The sequence below is a fragment of the Carlito syrichta genome, unplaced genomic scaffold (genome assembly GCF_000164805.1).
Source record: "Carlito syrichta isolate Samal-C Ts95f unplaced genomic scaffold, Tarsius_syrichta-2.0.1 Scaffold306985, whole genome shotgun sequence".
Taxonomy (NCBI): domain Eukaryota; kingdom Metazoa; phylum Chordata; class Mammalia; order Primates; family Tarsiidae; genus Carlito; species Carlito syrichta.
In genome coordinates, this window is record NW_007251081.1 from 122,961 (window position 1) to 140,032 (window position 17,072).

Sequence of the window (17,072 nt, forward strand, 5' to 3'; positions counted from 1 at the left end):
TCACTCTAAAAATATATTTTCATATTTTTGACTAAATGAAACAATTATTACACACATTATGCACATTAAATTGTACACTGGTTATAAAGAACTAGATGATTTCAGAAAAGCTGTAACCCCTCCAAGTGACTTGAGTTCTTGTCAGGACATTGAACAATTTATGTTAAATGATGTTATTCATTTGTAAAAGGCCTCAATTAACTTGCCATGTTTTTTGACATAGCCCAGAATATAGCATTTGTTTTGAATCCAATCTATATTATTATTATTTTTACCCCAGTCTTTATATCCCTTCTTGTTTTTCTTGCATCTCCCTTGTGCAAAATGCAATATGTTTACCCAATTTTATACATAAAGATAAGACTAATTAGTATATAACCAGTAGCTGGAATGACATTGAAGGCTGCAGTGATGGCTTAAATTGGAGTCTGTTGGAGGTATGAGGATAGAAATTCTCATGCAGTTTGAGGAAATTTTATTTTATTTTATTCTGAGTTGGAGTCTCACTCTGTCACCCAGACTGGAGTGCAGTGGCCGCTCCCGGCCACCGCAGCCTCGACCTGCTGGGCTCCGGTGATCCTTCCGCCTCAACCTTCCAAGTAGCTGGAACTACAGGCGCGCGCTACCACGCCCGGCTCATTTTGATTTATTGTGGGATGAGGTCTCGCCAAGTTGCCCAGGCAGGTCTTGAACCCACGGGCTCTGGCAATTCACTCACCTCAGCCTCCCAAAGTGCGGGATTACAGGCTGAGCCACCGAGCCCGGCTGAGGAAATTTTAAATGGAGCTTTATTTATAAAATAAATTCCATTTATATACACATATACATGTTTATGAATAAAAACCATTTTAGTAGAATCAGAAACAAATCATGAACAGGCGATGTACTATGACTTTCTCCTTTGTTTTCATGTCTTTATTGTTTGGATTACCATCATTAAGAGGAATTAATTTTATAAGCAGCAAATAAAAGAATTTCATTTGGGAAAATTTTTTTTATCTATATCTCAAACTAACACCTAAGTACGGGAAATTTGAAAGTGGCAGGTGAGGTCTTTTCCTGTCTCCTTTTGAGCTTATATTCACAGGAAAAGCACCCTGACACTCTTCCTAAGGACAGAATTTCCTCAAAGTCTGCCCTTGGAACCACTTGCCTCAGAATTACCTGGTCCCGGATCTCTAGAGGTGGAGCTGGGATCTGAATGTTTAACAAGCTCCCCAGGTGATCCTGATGAACATCAAAGTTTACAGACCACTGCCCTAGGGCATCTGTTCAGGAGAGAGTAAGAGGAAAACAGAGCAATTAATGCATGTCTCTAACCGAGAGCTTGGTGCCCTGTCCCCTTGAATTCTCTCCATGGGGGGTGGAGTAGAGTTTTCACATCTCCATTTCTGAAGATGTTACATTGAGAAGAGAAAGCCACAGGCTCATGACTCCTCTCTCTGATATCAGTTAGAGATTTAGGACCACAGAGGCTGTAGGTTATCCCTGATCTCTGGGTCTCCAACAGAAAGGTTGAGAAACAAGTTCATACTCCTGGGAGCTGAATAACTTGAACACAGTGTTCAGAGCAGGACTGGGTAGCAGGTGTGTGTGTGTGTGTGTGTGTGTGTGTGTGTGTGTGTGTGTGTGTGTGTGTGTGTACAGGTGGCTCATCATTTCTCTGTGATCTTACTAAAGTAAAATCTTATTCCCAGTTCTTAAAGATAGGATACAACAATCACCACCAACCAGTGACTCTCATGCCTTTAAGCCCAAGCCTTGGGGAGGTAAGGAAGAGCGCCAGCTGGCTACATAAATTAATGGGCACATCCTCAAATCCAGGCTGGGGCCCATTTCATCATTCATGTACAAGGTATCAGAATGTGTGCTTACTTTGTTCATGCAGTGTTAACCTACCCTCTCTAATGTTTCTCTCCAAAGTCCCTGATTATTCTCTTCCCCTTTAGACAGCACTGTTGCTTTTTCCTGATGGTATGTTTAAAGGACACTTCTAGCAAGAGAGCTTTTGTTCCTTTCTTCTTTTATGTAGCTCCCATATCGCAGCTCCTTATTAGAATCTGCTTGATGATTTCATGCCTGCAGTCCCTGTACCTTCACTGTAACCATCAAATGTTGGGCCCAGGAGAAATCTACTACCATAATTACACTTACCTGAGTTGCACTGAAGAGACAACACTGAATTTCTTTCCTAGAGATCTTTGCACTTTATATTTAAGGAAACAACAATTTAATGGAAACAATTCATATAGGACACATTCTATAGGTAAAGTGTTTTATATTACATTATCCTATGTAATTCTTACGATAATTTGGGAACTATGATTCCAATTTTCGAGCGAAAAAGCTGAGATTCCAAGAGGTCCAATATCTTGTGCAAAGACATATAGCTGACAAATGGTGGAGAGGTGATTTGAACCCCTTCTATGTGACTTCAAAGCCCATGCTTTGTCTTCTATAGCACACAACCTCACTGTCAAGGAAATATCAGTTATCAGCAAGCAGTGGTTAAAGTATTCATGAACAGAAGACTGAATGTGGTGGAGTGAGAGTTTGTATATATTTTTTTCTTACATAGAGCTTATACAGATAGAAATCGGCATGGATAAATTGGATCCAGAGACTTTAATTAAAATCCTAAATTCCATGGGTGAGATAAGTTTACAAGTTCGGAAAGGAGCTATCTTATTGATATAGCATGGGAAAAACCAGAAGAGGATGATGAAAGAGAGGGAAAAGTCCAGAACAGAGAGTTATCTGAGCCATCATTCTGTAGGATGTGATCGAACTCTGCCTGTATGTTCAAATTCATTATTTCTGTCTCTGGCCTTTGCCTGCATCAGGATGAAGTGACTTTGTGGCACCTGAACTCTGCTAGTATACACCTGTTGAAAGGAGTAGGCAGTCAGGAGAGAGAAATAAAGGAACCCCATGAAATGAGGGGTGAGAAATCAATATTAATTGGTGCCAATTATCTCCAGTGGTTTTTCACAAATGTTGTCTTATTAATATACACAGCATTGTCATGACTTAGGCTCATAGTCTCATCTCCAATTTAGAGACAGGAAAACTGAAGCTCAAGAAAACTGGGTCACTTGCGCAGAACTCACAAATATGAAGTGATGTTGCGAGGATTTGAATCTATTTCTAATTGTAATGCCTCTCCCAATATGACACACTGTTCACAGACACTGACTATTCTTAAGGTCACAGCCCTAAGGAGCCTCAAAATGCTAGAGTGAGCAGGGGCAGACTGGAAACCTGGGCCAGCATTCTTGCCCGTTTTCTTTACTAGCCTGTTCAGAGCTCTGTTATGTTGGCTGTTTTTTGGTAAGTTTAAAAGGGAGGATGGTCAGCCCACGTGGAATAAGAGTATATTCAATTCACCAGCTTAAAGAAGCAAAAGATTTTAAGTGATCGTTAACTTGTAAAGTTTTTCTGATTTTTTCTTTCAATTAGGAACTGCTATAATGAAATCCTAACACCATTCATTTACTTACTATATGTAGGCATGTATAGTAGGCATTTTTATTTAAAAAGAACTTTTTAAAATTAAGACATTAGTGAGATCATAAACTCTTTCCTACTTGTCTTGCAGGATTGGTAACTTGGGCTTTAGAATAATTTAATGAGTAGATAGTGACTGTTAGGGAAGAATGCAAATAAATTTTGTAAGATATTTGACACTGATGACCAGGAGGACATGGATATAGCTGGAACTTTGACAGGGCTGATTAGCAGGTGCTGTAGTTCAAGATGCCAGGATCCCAAATGAGGAAGCCACAAAAGGGGAAGGGGCATATCAACCACCCCTCTCTTGATAAAAACTCTAATGAGTCGTGGATTTTCATGGTGTCATGAGAGCTCCCTCAACTGGGAAGATATTAGACAATGATCTAAAAGAGCCTGACAACATGATTACTGGTGGTAAATATATAACTGTGGATATATTCACTTTTTCGACAATTCTAATTTTCTGTTGCTTTTTATTAATTTTCTTTTACAATTTCCTAACTACAATTCACAATACAACGTTGAATAGAAATAGCACAGGTATATTTTATCATCCATGATTTCAATGGAAATGCTTTTAAAATGTTATTATTAAGTATGATATTTGCTGTATTATTTAGTTTTGTGAGAGTCTTAGTTTGGGCTGCTATAACTGTGTGGCTTTAAACAGCATACATTTATTTGTCACAGTACTAGAGACTTGGAAGACCAAGCTCAAGATCACAGCAGATTTGGTGTCTGGTGAGGGTCCTCTTCCTGGTTGGCAGAAAGCAGCTTTCTTTCTGTGTTCTCACATGGCAATGTCTGAGAGAGGTTATTTCTCTTGTATCTCTTCTTATAAGGGCACTAATTCTATTCATGAGGGCTCCACTCTCATGACCTAATTATCACCCTTTTGATGTAAAATTTTAAAGTATCTTTGATGGAAATTACTTTTTAAAATTTTTTTGAGACAGAGTCTCACTCTGTTGCCCAGACTGGAGTGCAGTGGCATGATCATGGCTCATCATAGCCTTGATCTCCTCAGCTCAGTCAATCCTCCCTCCTCAGCCTCCTGAGTAGCTGGGACTACAGGTGCATGCCACCACACCTGGCTAATTTTTAAATTTTTTTAAAAGACAAGATCTCGCTATGTTGCCTAGCCTGGTCTCAAACTCCTGGGCTCATGCAATTCTCTTGCTTTGGCCTCCCAAAGTGCTGGGATTACAGTAATGAGCCTCCATGACTGACCTAAAATTACTTTTTTACAGCAATGATATCAAAATCAACAAATATGTTTCTTATCCAATCAACTTTATGCATAATGGAAACTTTGAATATTTATTTTTTATCCAATTTTCTTTGGGTATATGTCATTGAAATTTCATCTTTATACTTTGCTTATTAATGGATTTTGAAACCAATTAAAAAAACATTATGTTACAACTTGAAGGCTTGTGATTAGCTTGGTGACTGTAAAAGTATAGATATAGAAAAGAAATTGGGAAGACATTAACTTACTATCCTTTTGCTAAAATAGTGTGAGGCTTTCTCTTTCCTGACTAGACATAACTGGTTTACTGAGTTATAACTTTGTCTGGGTTGCCTCTCCCCTAGAAAGTGAAAATGCCAGTGGAGCCAACTTCTCTTCTATATCAGACATGCTTCTCTGTTGGCAAATTCTCTCGTTTTGCATAATAATACCATCCACTTTAAATTATTTTTTGTAGGGTTATGGCAATGCATACAGATATTGCCATGTTCGTCACACAAAGTAAATCTCATTTTTATCTGCCTGCAGTAAATCAACATTTGTTTGCTACTGATTTTTTTCTTTCTTTTTTTTTACTTTAGAAGTATTGACATATGATGCTTTATTTAATGATGTTTACACCTGAATTGGGTTCCTATACCTGCTGTCCAGAAAAACCCAAACTGACACAGCCGTTACAATGGAGAAAGAGTTTAATATTGCAAAGCAGCTAAATAAGGAGGGTGGGAGAAATCACTCAAATCTGCCTCCCTGAGAATTCAAAATATAAGGTTTTTAAAGGGAAATTGGTGGACAGAGGGATAGGGCTGTTGATTGGTTGATGATGTCTTTGTGGGGGAGTGTTGAGATTGTTTTCCTGGTGATCCTGTGCTCAGTAGAGGACTTCCTGGTGCTCTGGGCTTAGGTAGGAGGTCAGTCCACAAGAATACAAAGAGTAAAAAAGATCCCAGATACCATTCTTAGGTTTTATGATAAATGCAATTATGCTGACCAGCAGGTAGCTGGCTCTGAGCTACTATGGAGGCAGTCCAGGAGGAAGGTAGTGGGAGGTGAGGTCCCTGGAGATTGAAGCCACTTTTGTCTTTCAATGGCTTCTTGTCTATTCTAGCAGGTTCAGGTCCATTGGTTAAGAAAGCATGTGTCGTCAGCCTTGTTTCTCCCGCAGGGGTCAATAAATGAAGGTAATTTTATATAGGCAATTTCAATGATCTATATTTGTGTTGTAATTTTAAATATACATTTATTTTTTAAATTTTAAAATATTTTATTGTGATGCTCTTGCTTTTTCAATGTCTCTCAATTCCCAGCAGAGAGAATAGCAGCATGAGGAGGGAGAACCTGACCAGTGTGTCCGAATTCCTCCTCCTAGGGCTCCCCATCTGGCCAGAACAGCAGGACGTTTTCTTTGTCCTGTTCTTGGGTGTGTACCTGACCACAGTGCTGGGGAACCTGCTCATCATCCTGCTCATCCGGCTGGACTCCTGCCTCCATACCCCCATGTACTTCTTCCTCAGCCACCTGGCCCTCACTGATATCTCTTTTTCATCTGTCACTGTCCCTAAGATGCTGTTGACCATTCAGACCCAGAACCTATCCATCGCCTATGCAGAGTGCATAGCACAGATGTATTTTTTCATATTTTTCACTGATCTGGACAATTTTCTTCTCACTTCAATGGCATATGATCGGTACGTGGCCATCTGTCATCCCCTCCACTACACCACTATCATGAGAGAGGGGCTGTGCACCTTACTAGTATCTGTGTCGTGGATCCTCTCCTGTTTCAGTGCCCTGTCTCACACTATCCTCCTGGCCCAGCTATCTTTTTGTGCTGACAATAGCATCCCCCATTTCTTTTGTGAACTTGCTGCCCTACTGAAGCTCTCGTGCTCAGACATCTCTCTCAATGAACTGGTTGTTTTCACAGTGGGAGTGGCAGTCATTACCATACCACTAATATGCATCTTGATCTCTTATGGTTGCATTGGGGCCACTATGCTAAAGGTTCCATCTACCAAGGGGATCTGCAAAGCCTTGTCCACCTGTGGCTCCCACCTCTCTGTGGTATCTCTGTATTATGGTACAATTATCGGACTGTATTTTTTCCCTTCATCCAATACCTCCAGTGACAAGGATATAATTGCCTCTATAATGTACACAGTGGTCACCCCATTGTTGAATCCCTTCATTTATAGCCTAAGGAATAGGGAAATAAAGAAGGCTCTGGGGAGACTCTTTAACAGGACAATAATCTCATCTGAATGACAATAGTCTCTTCTTTACAATAGACACATGTATTTACCTTTCACCAGATGTTAGACTTCTAGTCTTGAGCCCAGCATGGAATAAGTGCCCAGTAAATATGTAATAGTTTGAATTTCATTCTGTTACAGTCATTCTCATTTTCTTTAGTGTAATTGTGAATTCTGAATTGGCATAATTGGTTATGCCTCTTTCCTATTAGAGTAGGAAATCAAATAGCTAGTAGAACTTAAGTCTCTCCTGCTATTTCCTAAAAATTTATTTGTTCTTATGAATTGTTGAAATGTGTTGGTGAAGAGGGCTCTCTTGGCATAGAAAGGCTGCAGAATTGGAAATTTGTACACTATTTCTTTTCCTTTCCTCACTTCCCATTCAGTTCTGTTCTCACATTTTTTCTTGTTCTTGGTGATGATGGTCTATCAGGAGAAGAAAGTACACAGTACTTTTTTATAACTCCAGAAAACTATCTACTGTTATAAGTTCAGTTGCCCCACTTAAGGACTTGGGGTTTCTTCTTGATTTGAGGAACATTGATCACCTTTCTAGACTATAGTAAACTTCATGCAGTAGTTCACTTTCAGACAGTTGTCTATGAAGCTTTCTGACTACATATGTTTCAGTAAAGACACAGATTCAATCCAGGTAAGAAATGAGAAGGACAAAAAAATGCATCCGTAGTCTGAAATCTTCTGTTGCCTCCACTGAATTTGGTCCCTTTCTCATTCAGGTTCTTCATTGTCTGTCTCCCTGAAAATCATTTCTACTCAGCTTAGTGAACCCAGATTTGTATTATGAACCCAAGTAATCTATCATTTTCTTCTATCTTCTGTCTTCTTTGGCATCCAGTGAAGGGTCACAGTCTTTTTCTTCAGGCTTGTACTTAGGATAAACAGAATTACAAATGCGTGTGAGACAGCACCGTGTAGCTGCAAAAGAAGAGTACTTGGGAAAGGCAGATCTCAATTGTAAGCTGTATCTACCAGAGTGGTGGTGGTGTGGCTTAAACAATTCACCTAACTCTTCTGAATCTCAATTTCTTCTTCTGTATAAATGAAAAAAAATTAAAACACCTATTTTTATCTGAGGTGAATGCAGTAATAAATTTGGTTTAACATTACAATTGGCCAAAAATTATTAATGCAATTTTCCCTACCTTCTTCATCAGAGATTAATTTTGAAGAAGAATTTATGTAGACACTCCTCAGTTATGGTGATTATGGGCAGCATGGTATGTTGGTTATATTCCCAATTCAAAGGCAATCAGCTGTCCTAAAACACAACATCACATCTACTCTGACTTAAGCTAAAAGCAAACAACTAAAGGGCAATGAATGAGTGAATTGATGTGTGGCAAGTAAGGAAAGTCATATCAGAGGAGTACCTTACTTATTACTTATCTAATATTCACTCAAAGAGTGGTCCTTGACTTGAAACTGATGAAGCTGCCTTGTAGCATTCCAGGGATTTTCATAGAAGAACAAAGAGTGTCTCCCCAACCCTTTGCCTGAGTAAGTTGCAGTCATGAACCACTTTGTTCACAGGCTCAGCCCCAACCTGTTCCAGAGTCAGACCTAAATAAGTATGAAACCTTTCTTGCTGGTTGGAATAAAGCATGCCTTAGTTATCTTGGACACACCCAGGAACTTCCATACACTCTCACCTCTGCTGTGGTGATGCTGTCTATAGGACTGAGTACCTGGCTCAATTTTCCTGCCTACACTCCAGTTCTGTTGTTTAAATCCCTGAAGGTCTCTCTAGTCTTATTGAGCCTGCCCTCCAACGAGATCATTCATATCTCTAGCTGTGGTCTGGTGACACTGCTCTGGATGGATTTTTCTCAAAAAATGGTGAACCCACTTGTATGTCGGGACGTGTTTTGTCACTATCTGTCCTGCTAGTCCACCTGATATAATTTGAATGTTTGTTCTTCCCAAATCTCATGCTGAAATGTGATTCCCAATGTTGAAGGGGGTCTAGTGGGAGGTGTTTGGGCCATGGGGGCAGATCCCTCATGAATGACTTGCTGCCCTCCCCATGGTAATGAGTGTGTTTTTATTCTATTAATCAATGTGAGTTGGTTGTTTATATATATACTTCATTTTAGAGTTGTGGGGTACAAGTGAGAATTCACTACATAATTAAGTTGTATGCGGGTGAAGTTTGGACTTCTAGCTGATCCACTCTCTCCCTGATAGTGAACCTGGTACCCAGTGTGTTTCCATGTGCCTCTCTCCCTTCCTCCCCTAGCAATGTTCAGCATCTGCTGATTCCACCCTTGTGTGTGAGGCCTGGTTGTTTACCAGAGCCTGGAAGTTCCTCCTCTCTCTCTTGCTTACTCTCTCACTATGAGACATGGTGACTCCCCTTCTCCTTCTGCCATAAGTGAAAGCTTACTGAAGCCCTCACCAGAGGCAAATTCTGACACTATGGTTCTTGTACAGTCTGCAGAACTATGAGCCAAACTAAACCTTTTGTTTGTATAAATTACCAAGCCTCAGGTATTTTCTTTGTAGTAATGCAAAATAGACTAATATACCACCCTATTTCCGAGATTGGTTTTCCTTTGTTTTGGACAACCCAAAGCACACTGGTATACACTATATTGATTTGGATATGCATATAAAACTGGAAAGCACATTGGAAGTATGCACTTGTATTTGGGGCACTTCCTTTCAATCATGCCAGGGCTAAGTTTCATGAACTTTCCAAGTGAAGTATCTCAGTGGTTTAGAACAAAATTTGCTCCATTTTTAGAAACCAAGGAAGAGTACTGTGTTCACAAGTTTACAAATATTTCTCTAGGCTGGTATTCATTGATATTTCAAGTGACCAGTTTATATCTTTCTCAAAAGTTAACATTAATTTTCTTCAAAGTCAGACAATAGAACGACCTTTCTCAGGGGAGAGGAATCATAACATAGAGCCAGGAGCTCCAGCACTTGCATTTTAGCGTGGGTTTATCCTTGACTTTTGGCTCTGCAAACTGGTATTTAACAATCTTAAGGAAGTGAGGAAAAAGTTATAGTTACACACACACATGCACACACATGACAGAAATTTTAAGAGTCAACAAAAACTATTCTGTGTTGCTACAGATGGAAAGTGGAGGTGGGGATCTATTAAAAATTAAATTTTGCCGGGCTCGGTGGCTCAGCCTGTAATCCCGCACCTTTGGGAGGCTGAGGTGAGTGGATTGCCTGAGCCCGCGGGTTCGAGACCCGCCTGGGTAGCGAGACCTCAACTCTACAATAAATAAAAAAATCAGCCGGGCATGGTAGCGCATGCCTGTAATTCCGGCTACTTGGAAGGCTGAGGCGGAAGGATCGCTGGAGCCCAGCAAGTGAGGCTGTGGTGGCTGGGAGCGGCCACTGCACTCCAGTCTGGGCGACAGAGTGAGACTCCAACTCAAAAAAAAAAAAAAAAAATAAATAAATAATAAATTTGGCTTGGTGCAATGGCTCAAACTTGTAATCCCAGCACTTTGGGAGTCTGAGATGAGAGGATTGCCTGAGCCCAGCCTGGGCAACTTGGTGAGACTTTGTCTCCACAATTAATCCCAAAACTAGCTGGGCATGGTAGCGCATGCCTGTAGTTCCAGCTACTTGGAAGGCTGAGCCAGAAGGATAGCCTGAGCCCAGCAGGTTGAGGCTGCAGTGGCCTTGAGCGTGCCACTACACTCCAGCCTGGGCAACAGAGTAAGACTCTGACTCAAAAAAAAAAATTAAATTCACTTAGTTTTTGAAGAAAATACCCCCTACAAATGTGTTTATTATTAACCTTGAACCCAAGAAGGTTTTTTGATGGGAGAAGTTATAAAGGAAATCAAGAGATAACTCAATCAAGAGAGAAAATTTAATTTGTCATTAAGGATAAAAAATTGCACCAGAAAAATAGAGACGCTTTCCTTATCTTACAGATTGTGTTGCTTGGTAGCCATTTAACAAGTTACCACTTCATGCCAGACAGTGTACTTATTCCTGGTCCTACAGAGCTGAATAAAGTCACAACCTCCATGCTAAATAAAGTCACATTCTGGTAGTGGTGAGACAGGTAAACTAAAAAATATGTACTAGTACAAAAAAGTGCCTTAATATAATACTATGAATAATTTTGCTTATTATGCATAGTTACTGTGTGTCAGGCATTGTGTTAAAAGCTTTACATTTTTTAACTCTTTTACTTATTTTATTTCCATAGTAGTTTTTCTAAAATGATGTATATTTAAAATTAGAGACAAGGTTTCACTCTGTTGCCCCGGCTGGTCTCAAACTCCTGGGCTCAAGCAATCTTCTCGCCCCGGCCTCCCAATGTGCTGGGATTACAGGCGTGAGCCACTGTGTCTGGCCTAAACTAAAGTCTTTACATTTTTAATCCTCATAATGATCTTATAAAGCATATGCTGTTATTATCTGTATTTTGCAGTTGAGGAAACTGAGGCTTAGAGATGATGCTACAGGTATATGGTAGTAGCACAACAGAGTCTATAGTTAATGTTGCTTGGATATCAGCAAAAGCTTTATGGGGAAAATAATTCTTTTTAAAAAAAATTTTATTTTAAAGATGTGGGATACAAGTCAGGGTTAAGTATACAAATGTTCATGATGCCAGTACCCTTGTTGATGAGGTGTACCCCTCCCTCCTCTGGCAGTTTCCCTCAACTGCAAATCCCACCCCACCCCAGCAGTTTCCCACTACTGCCAATCCTTTCTTATAGTATTATGATATTTGTTCAAGGTCCACTTATGAGTGAGAACATGTGGTACTCTGCTCTTTGTTTCTGTGATAGATCACTGAGTATATTCTTCAGTTGAATGCTGAAGGATGCTCAAGATGAATACATAATGGTACAAATGACAGCCTAGACATTGGAGACAGAGGGAGTCAGAATAGTGAAATAAAATGGTAAATTCAGTGAACTTTACTACAGAACAGGTGTGTATGAGTCAAGGGAGCATCAAGAATGAATCAAGATAGGCAGACAAGGACCGTATTGTGAAGGAGCAACTAGGACGTCCTACTAAGGAGTCTAGACATTGCCTTACAATTGACAGATGCCATCAGCTGGGGTTGGGATTGACTAGGAAATAAACCTGAGGACGGTTTCTGTTTGTGTTTTAGAAAGATTACTCAGTTCACTAATGTGCAAGATGGTATGGAATGCATTGGAGAGCCTGGAATCAGGGAACTTAACTAGAAGATCATGTACATCCAGGCAATAGATAATGTGTACCTGAGTGAAGACACTGGCATGAGAATGAGAAGAGAAACCATTGAAAGTACACTAGACAGGAGTTGGTAAATGATGGAAAGTAGAAGGTAGAATTAAGGACTGTTCTTGATTTCTGGCTCCCAATTTTTAAGGAACTGAATAGCAGGCTAGCCATCTTGGATAATTTCTATTAGGTTTAACAATCTCAAAGAAGTGAGAGAAGAAGTTGATGATCACCTACTTTTAAAAAAATGGATTATGAGCAAAATTAAAGCAAATACTCTAAAGAAGTAAGGGGTCCCAGGAAACTTTTTATCACCTGCCTCTGATCCCAATTCAAAACACATCCTGCTCATATTACCCTACCACAGTGCAAAGATTTATAAACAATCCCTAATTCATTGTGAATTATTTTAATGCCAACATCAATTAAATGATTCTCATTTGTACTCTCCAACTGCTGCATCCTGGGACAATTTGATTCTATGAAAGATGCTCAAAAATTTACTGAAAAAGTACAAGAATCATAAAACATTTTTGGATAGGCTGGATTGGTGAAGCAAACAGTTATGGGAAGGAGAACTTAGGCAGGCTACATGGACACTTGGTCATAGCAGATGCAAAGGATCAAAATTTTATATGGCCTTTATTTTTATAAATAATATTTTAATATTTCTAAGTTTCTTGGAGACAGATAAAACCTCGTATGCCTTTATTTATTTATTTATCTTTAAGATTTTCATGTGCCTTTAAACATCATCTTTTTTTTCGTCTCTGCAAGTAATTTAAGTTGATGATGCCCCTTTTTGATCTGGAGGCAAATCTACAGACAAATAAGGAAAGAGAGTTACAGTGTTCTTTTCACCTAATAGTCACAAAAAGGATGCTGGTATAGAACATTTTTGACCAGTAGGAGGCAGAGGCTGCGCAAGAAGTTCTAGCACCCTTCCTGGTGAAACCCTGGCAAACTATGAGTCTGGCAACCGGTGTGGAAATCTAAACACTGAATTTCAGTCTTCTGATGGGTATCTTGTTACCTATTCTGCATTTTCTGAAATGTAACCTCCATCCTTTCTTTTGTCTTAACTTTCACTTAGTGTTATAAACAAGATAGATGCCCCCAAATTTTAAATGGTTGACAAATGGTTAATCTAAAATGAAAGTGTCGTGCAAGTAAGGACTTTATATTGTTCAGTGTCATATCCCTAGCCCTTATAATAACTCCCAGAACACAACAGATGTCCAGTAAATATATGTTGAATAAATGAATCTCAGAGAAAAGATTTTTTGACGTCTAAGTTGGGAAGCGATGAAGAATGACAATAGTAATATTATAGTTATTATTTATCGAACACTTACTATTATTCACTGCTATACTGGATGTATTTCATAGTTCATTTCATTTCATTCAACAAATCACCTTATTAGACAGAAACTATTATCTCCATTTTATAGATGAGAAAAGTAAGGCTCAAAAAGGTTAGGTAATTGAAATACAATCTTACAGCTAGTGTGTGGCAGACCCCAAACTGAACTCAGTTTCTCTGGCTCCAAGCCTATGTCTTTTCATTAAATGTTGCTGCTGTCACGTCTAAGAGGAAAACACTCTCCTGTGACTGAGGAGTCTTTTTAAGGCTGCCTTCATGTCTTTGTTTCTTAGGCTGTAGATAAAGGGGTTTAACATAGGAGTCACTATGGTGTACATTGCAGCTGCTGCAATGTCCTTCTCTTCAGAGGCAACAGAGGGAGGGCATAGGTAGGCACTGAAGAGGGTCCCATAGAATACACAAACAACGCAGAGATGGGAGCTGCAGGTGGAAAAGGCCTTGCTCCTCCCACCAGGGCTTCAGACCTTCAGGATAGCAGATACAATGTGAACATAGGAGATGACAATGCATATAAAAGGGGTGATGAGTACTGTACCTCCTAAGGCAAAAACCATCAACTCATTGATGTGGGCGTCAGAACATGACAGCTTCAGGACAGGAGTGATGTCACAGAAAAAGTGAGCAATTTCCCCAACCACACAGAAAGATAGCCGAGTCATGAGGAGGGTGTGAGTCAGGGCAACAATGTTGGTGAGGATCCAGCACAACACAAGCAGCAAGGCACAGACTTGGGGGCTCATGACCGTGGAATAGTAGAGGGGATGGCAAATGGCCACATAGCGGTCATAAGCCATAACAGCCAGGAAGAAGCTGTCCAGATCACCAAACATCAGAAAGAAATACATTTGTATGAGACAACCAATATAGGAGATGGTATGATGCCCAGTCTGTACATTCACCAGCATCTTGGTAACTGTGGAGGATGTTAAACCTATGTCAACAAAAGACAGATTGGCTAAAAAAAAGTACATGGGGGTATGGAGGTGTGGGTCAGAGCCAATAGTTAGGATGATAAGCACATTCCCAGTCAAGGTGACAAGATACATACACAAGAAAATTCCAAAGAGTAACTGCTGTTGCTCTGGCGACTCAGATATTCCTCGGAGGAAAAATTCAGAGATGCAGGATTGGTTTTCCATGACTCTGCAGCATCTGAAGACAGGAGAGGATAGTTAGAATGCTAGATTTCTTCTAAAACTGCTCACTCCCAAATTTTCCAACTCCCAAATCTCCTTTTCAATTACTACACACAATCCTGACTTTGCCTTCAATCTGACCCTACTTGCTTCCTTTATCTCTTTCTCAGGAATCTCACCCCCACCTTTCCTCTCTCTTTATCTCTATTCAATCTTTTATGCAGAGAATACCCTTCCAACAAGGTCTGGGCATGTTCACTCCTGGTATTACCATGACTTGGACTAGATCTACAGCTTCATGTCAATTTCATCATTGCAGTAGACAGTGGTGAGCTAAATCTTATATTCTTTTGGGAGGTAGCTTCAAACCCACACAAGATTCTTCATTTTAAAAGGCTTCACAATATCTCATTTGAGAGTGAAGGGCATATGAAGGACTTGTGTTCCTTTATTTTCTCCTGAAGAAAAAAATTACGAAGTCTTGTATTTCTCCCTTCATTTGAGTCATTGACAGCGGCATTATCATCATTTTGGCACTAACATTTATTTGATATTAGCCACTTGTTATACTTCAGGCAACTGTTAAGCACTTTACACAGATGGTTTACTTTAATTCTCAAGCAACACTAGGATGCAGAAATTATTATTCTTACCCTTGCATAAGAAAACTGAGGCTAGGGGTGTCTGAGTAATTTGCACAAGAACCCACAGCTCCTAAATATTTGAGACGAATTCAAACCCATACCTTTGAACTTCAGAGACGGCACCATCAATCGATATAAACAGAAAGTAATTTTCTATCATCACATTTATATTCAGTCATGTAGTTTTACTAATTTAACATCTTTAGTTTCCCTTGTTCTTGCTATATTGTATGCTTGTCTTTTGTAGAAAAACAATGGAATTTAAGGGACTGAACAGAACCTAAAAGATCATCTTTCCAGAGGTCCCCAAGCATTGGTCTACAGATCAGTTTATCATAATCAAGTGAGATGCTTCTTAAAAATATAGAATCTTTGTCCCCACCTCAGACCGATTGAATTTAAATTCTTTAATATACCGGCTGAGTGTCTGCATTTAAAAATTAAAACTGAACTGCTCTTAAGTATTTTTTTTTTTGAGTTGGAGTCTCACTCTGTCACCCAAACTGGAGTGCAGTGGCCGCTCCCGGCCACTGCAGCCTCAACCTGCTGGACTCTGGCAATCCTTCCATCCCAACTTTCCAAATAGCTGGAACTACAGGCATGCGCTACCACACCTGGCTGATTTTTTGATTTATCGTAGAGATGAGGTCTCACCAAGTTGCCCAGGCGGGTCTTGAACCCGCGGGCTCAGGCAATTCACTCACCTTGGCCTCCCAAAGCGCGGGATTACAGGCTGAGACACCAAGCTCGGCAATATTTTGATGTTCAATTAGGATTAAGAAAAGTTCATTTGGTCCAATCCTCCCCTTTAATTCACAGATAAATAAAAAGATAAGGTACAAAAACCAGAGTACCCAAGCTTTCAGACTAGTGCCCTTTTTAAAAGTCAGCTATCTTTTCATTTTTAAATTATTCTTTATTATCAATATCTTACAAATCTAAATATGACCCTTTTCCTGATTTTTACTTTGAGTGTATACCTAAAGAATAAGTGTCTTCTAAATCAATAGATTTACTGAAGTATGTTTTTATATCTTGAATTTAATACTTCAAATCTTAGTCAAATGGATATCTCAAAACTATTGTATGTTTATCTATCCCCAAACCCTACACTAACTGAAGAATGCATCTCAAAGTTATGCAAATTTTTCTAAGAAATTAGAAAGTCGCAGTCAAATTATTTTCTCCCCTATTCTAGCTCTCAGTGGGGAATATGATGCTTCACAAAGATTAGACTCTTCTGACAGGGGGTATTCTAATAGCCACATCTGGAAATCAAGAAACTCTGAATTTAGAGTCCATCATACTCAGTGATCTATCACAGAAACAAAGAACTGAATACCACAGGTTCTCATTCATAAGTGGATCCTGTGCATTTATCATAATACTACAAGAAAGGGATTTGCAATAGTGGGAAATTGCCAGGAGAGTGGAGGTGGGGGGACATATCACTAAGTGTACCTGATCTTAAACCAGGCAATGTGAGGACCGTTGGGAGACCCAAACCTCTCCTATATGTATCCCACTTATGTACCTAATCCTGACTTGTACCTCATATCTTAAAGAAAAAGACAACTGATAGCGTGTCTTGTTAAGATGAGGATGATACAGATTGGCAGACAACTCCATGCTTCCCTAAAATGCAGATCTTACCTTCAACAAATAAAT

At 39.6% G+C, this 17,072-nt stretch overlaps 2 protein-coding genes across 2 annotated transcripts; one reads left to right on the plus strand and one right to left on the minus strand.

Annotated features, from left to right (window-relative positions):
- Nucleotides 1–6,088: 6,088 nt before the first annotated feature.
- Nucleotides 6,089–7,030, plus strand: LOC103266027 (olfactory receptor 1J4). The gene has a single exon (XM_021715314.1). The coding sequence runs from the start codon at nt 6,089–6,091 to the stop codon at nt 7,028–7,030; it is 942 nt and encodes a 313-aa protein (XP_021570989.1).
- A 6,797-nt stretch (nt 7,031–13,827) lies between these two features.
- On the minus strand, nt 13,828–14,763 carry LOC103266028 (olfactory receptor 1N1). Its single transcript, XM_008063664.1, is given in 1 exon segment — nt 13,828–14,763. A coding segment is annotated over 1 exon segment (936 nt).
- Nucleotides 14,764–17,072: the final 2,309 nt, after the last annotated feature.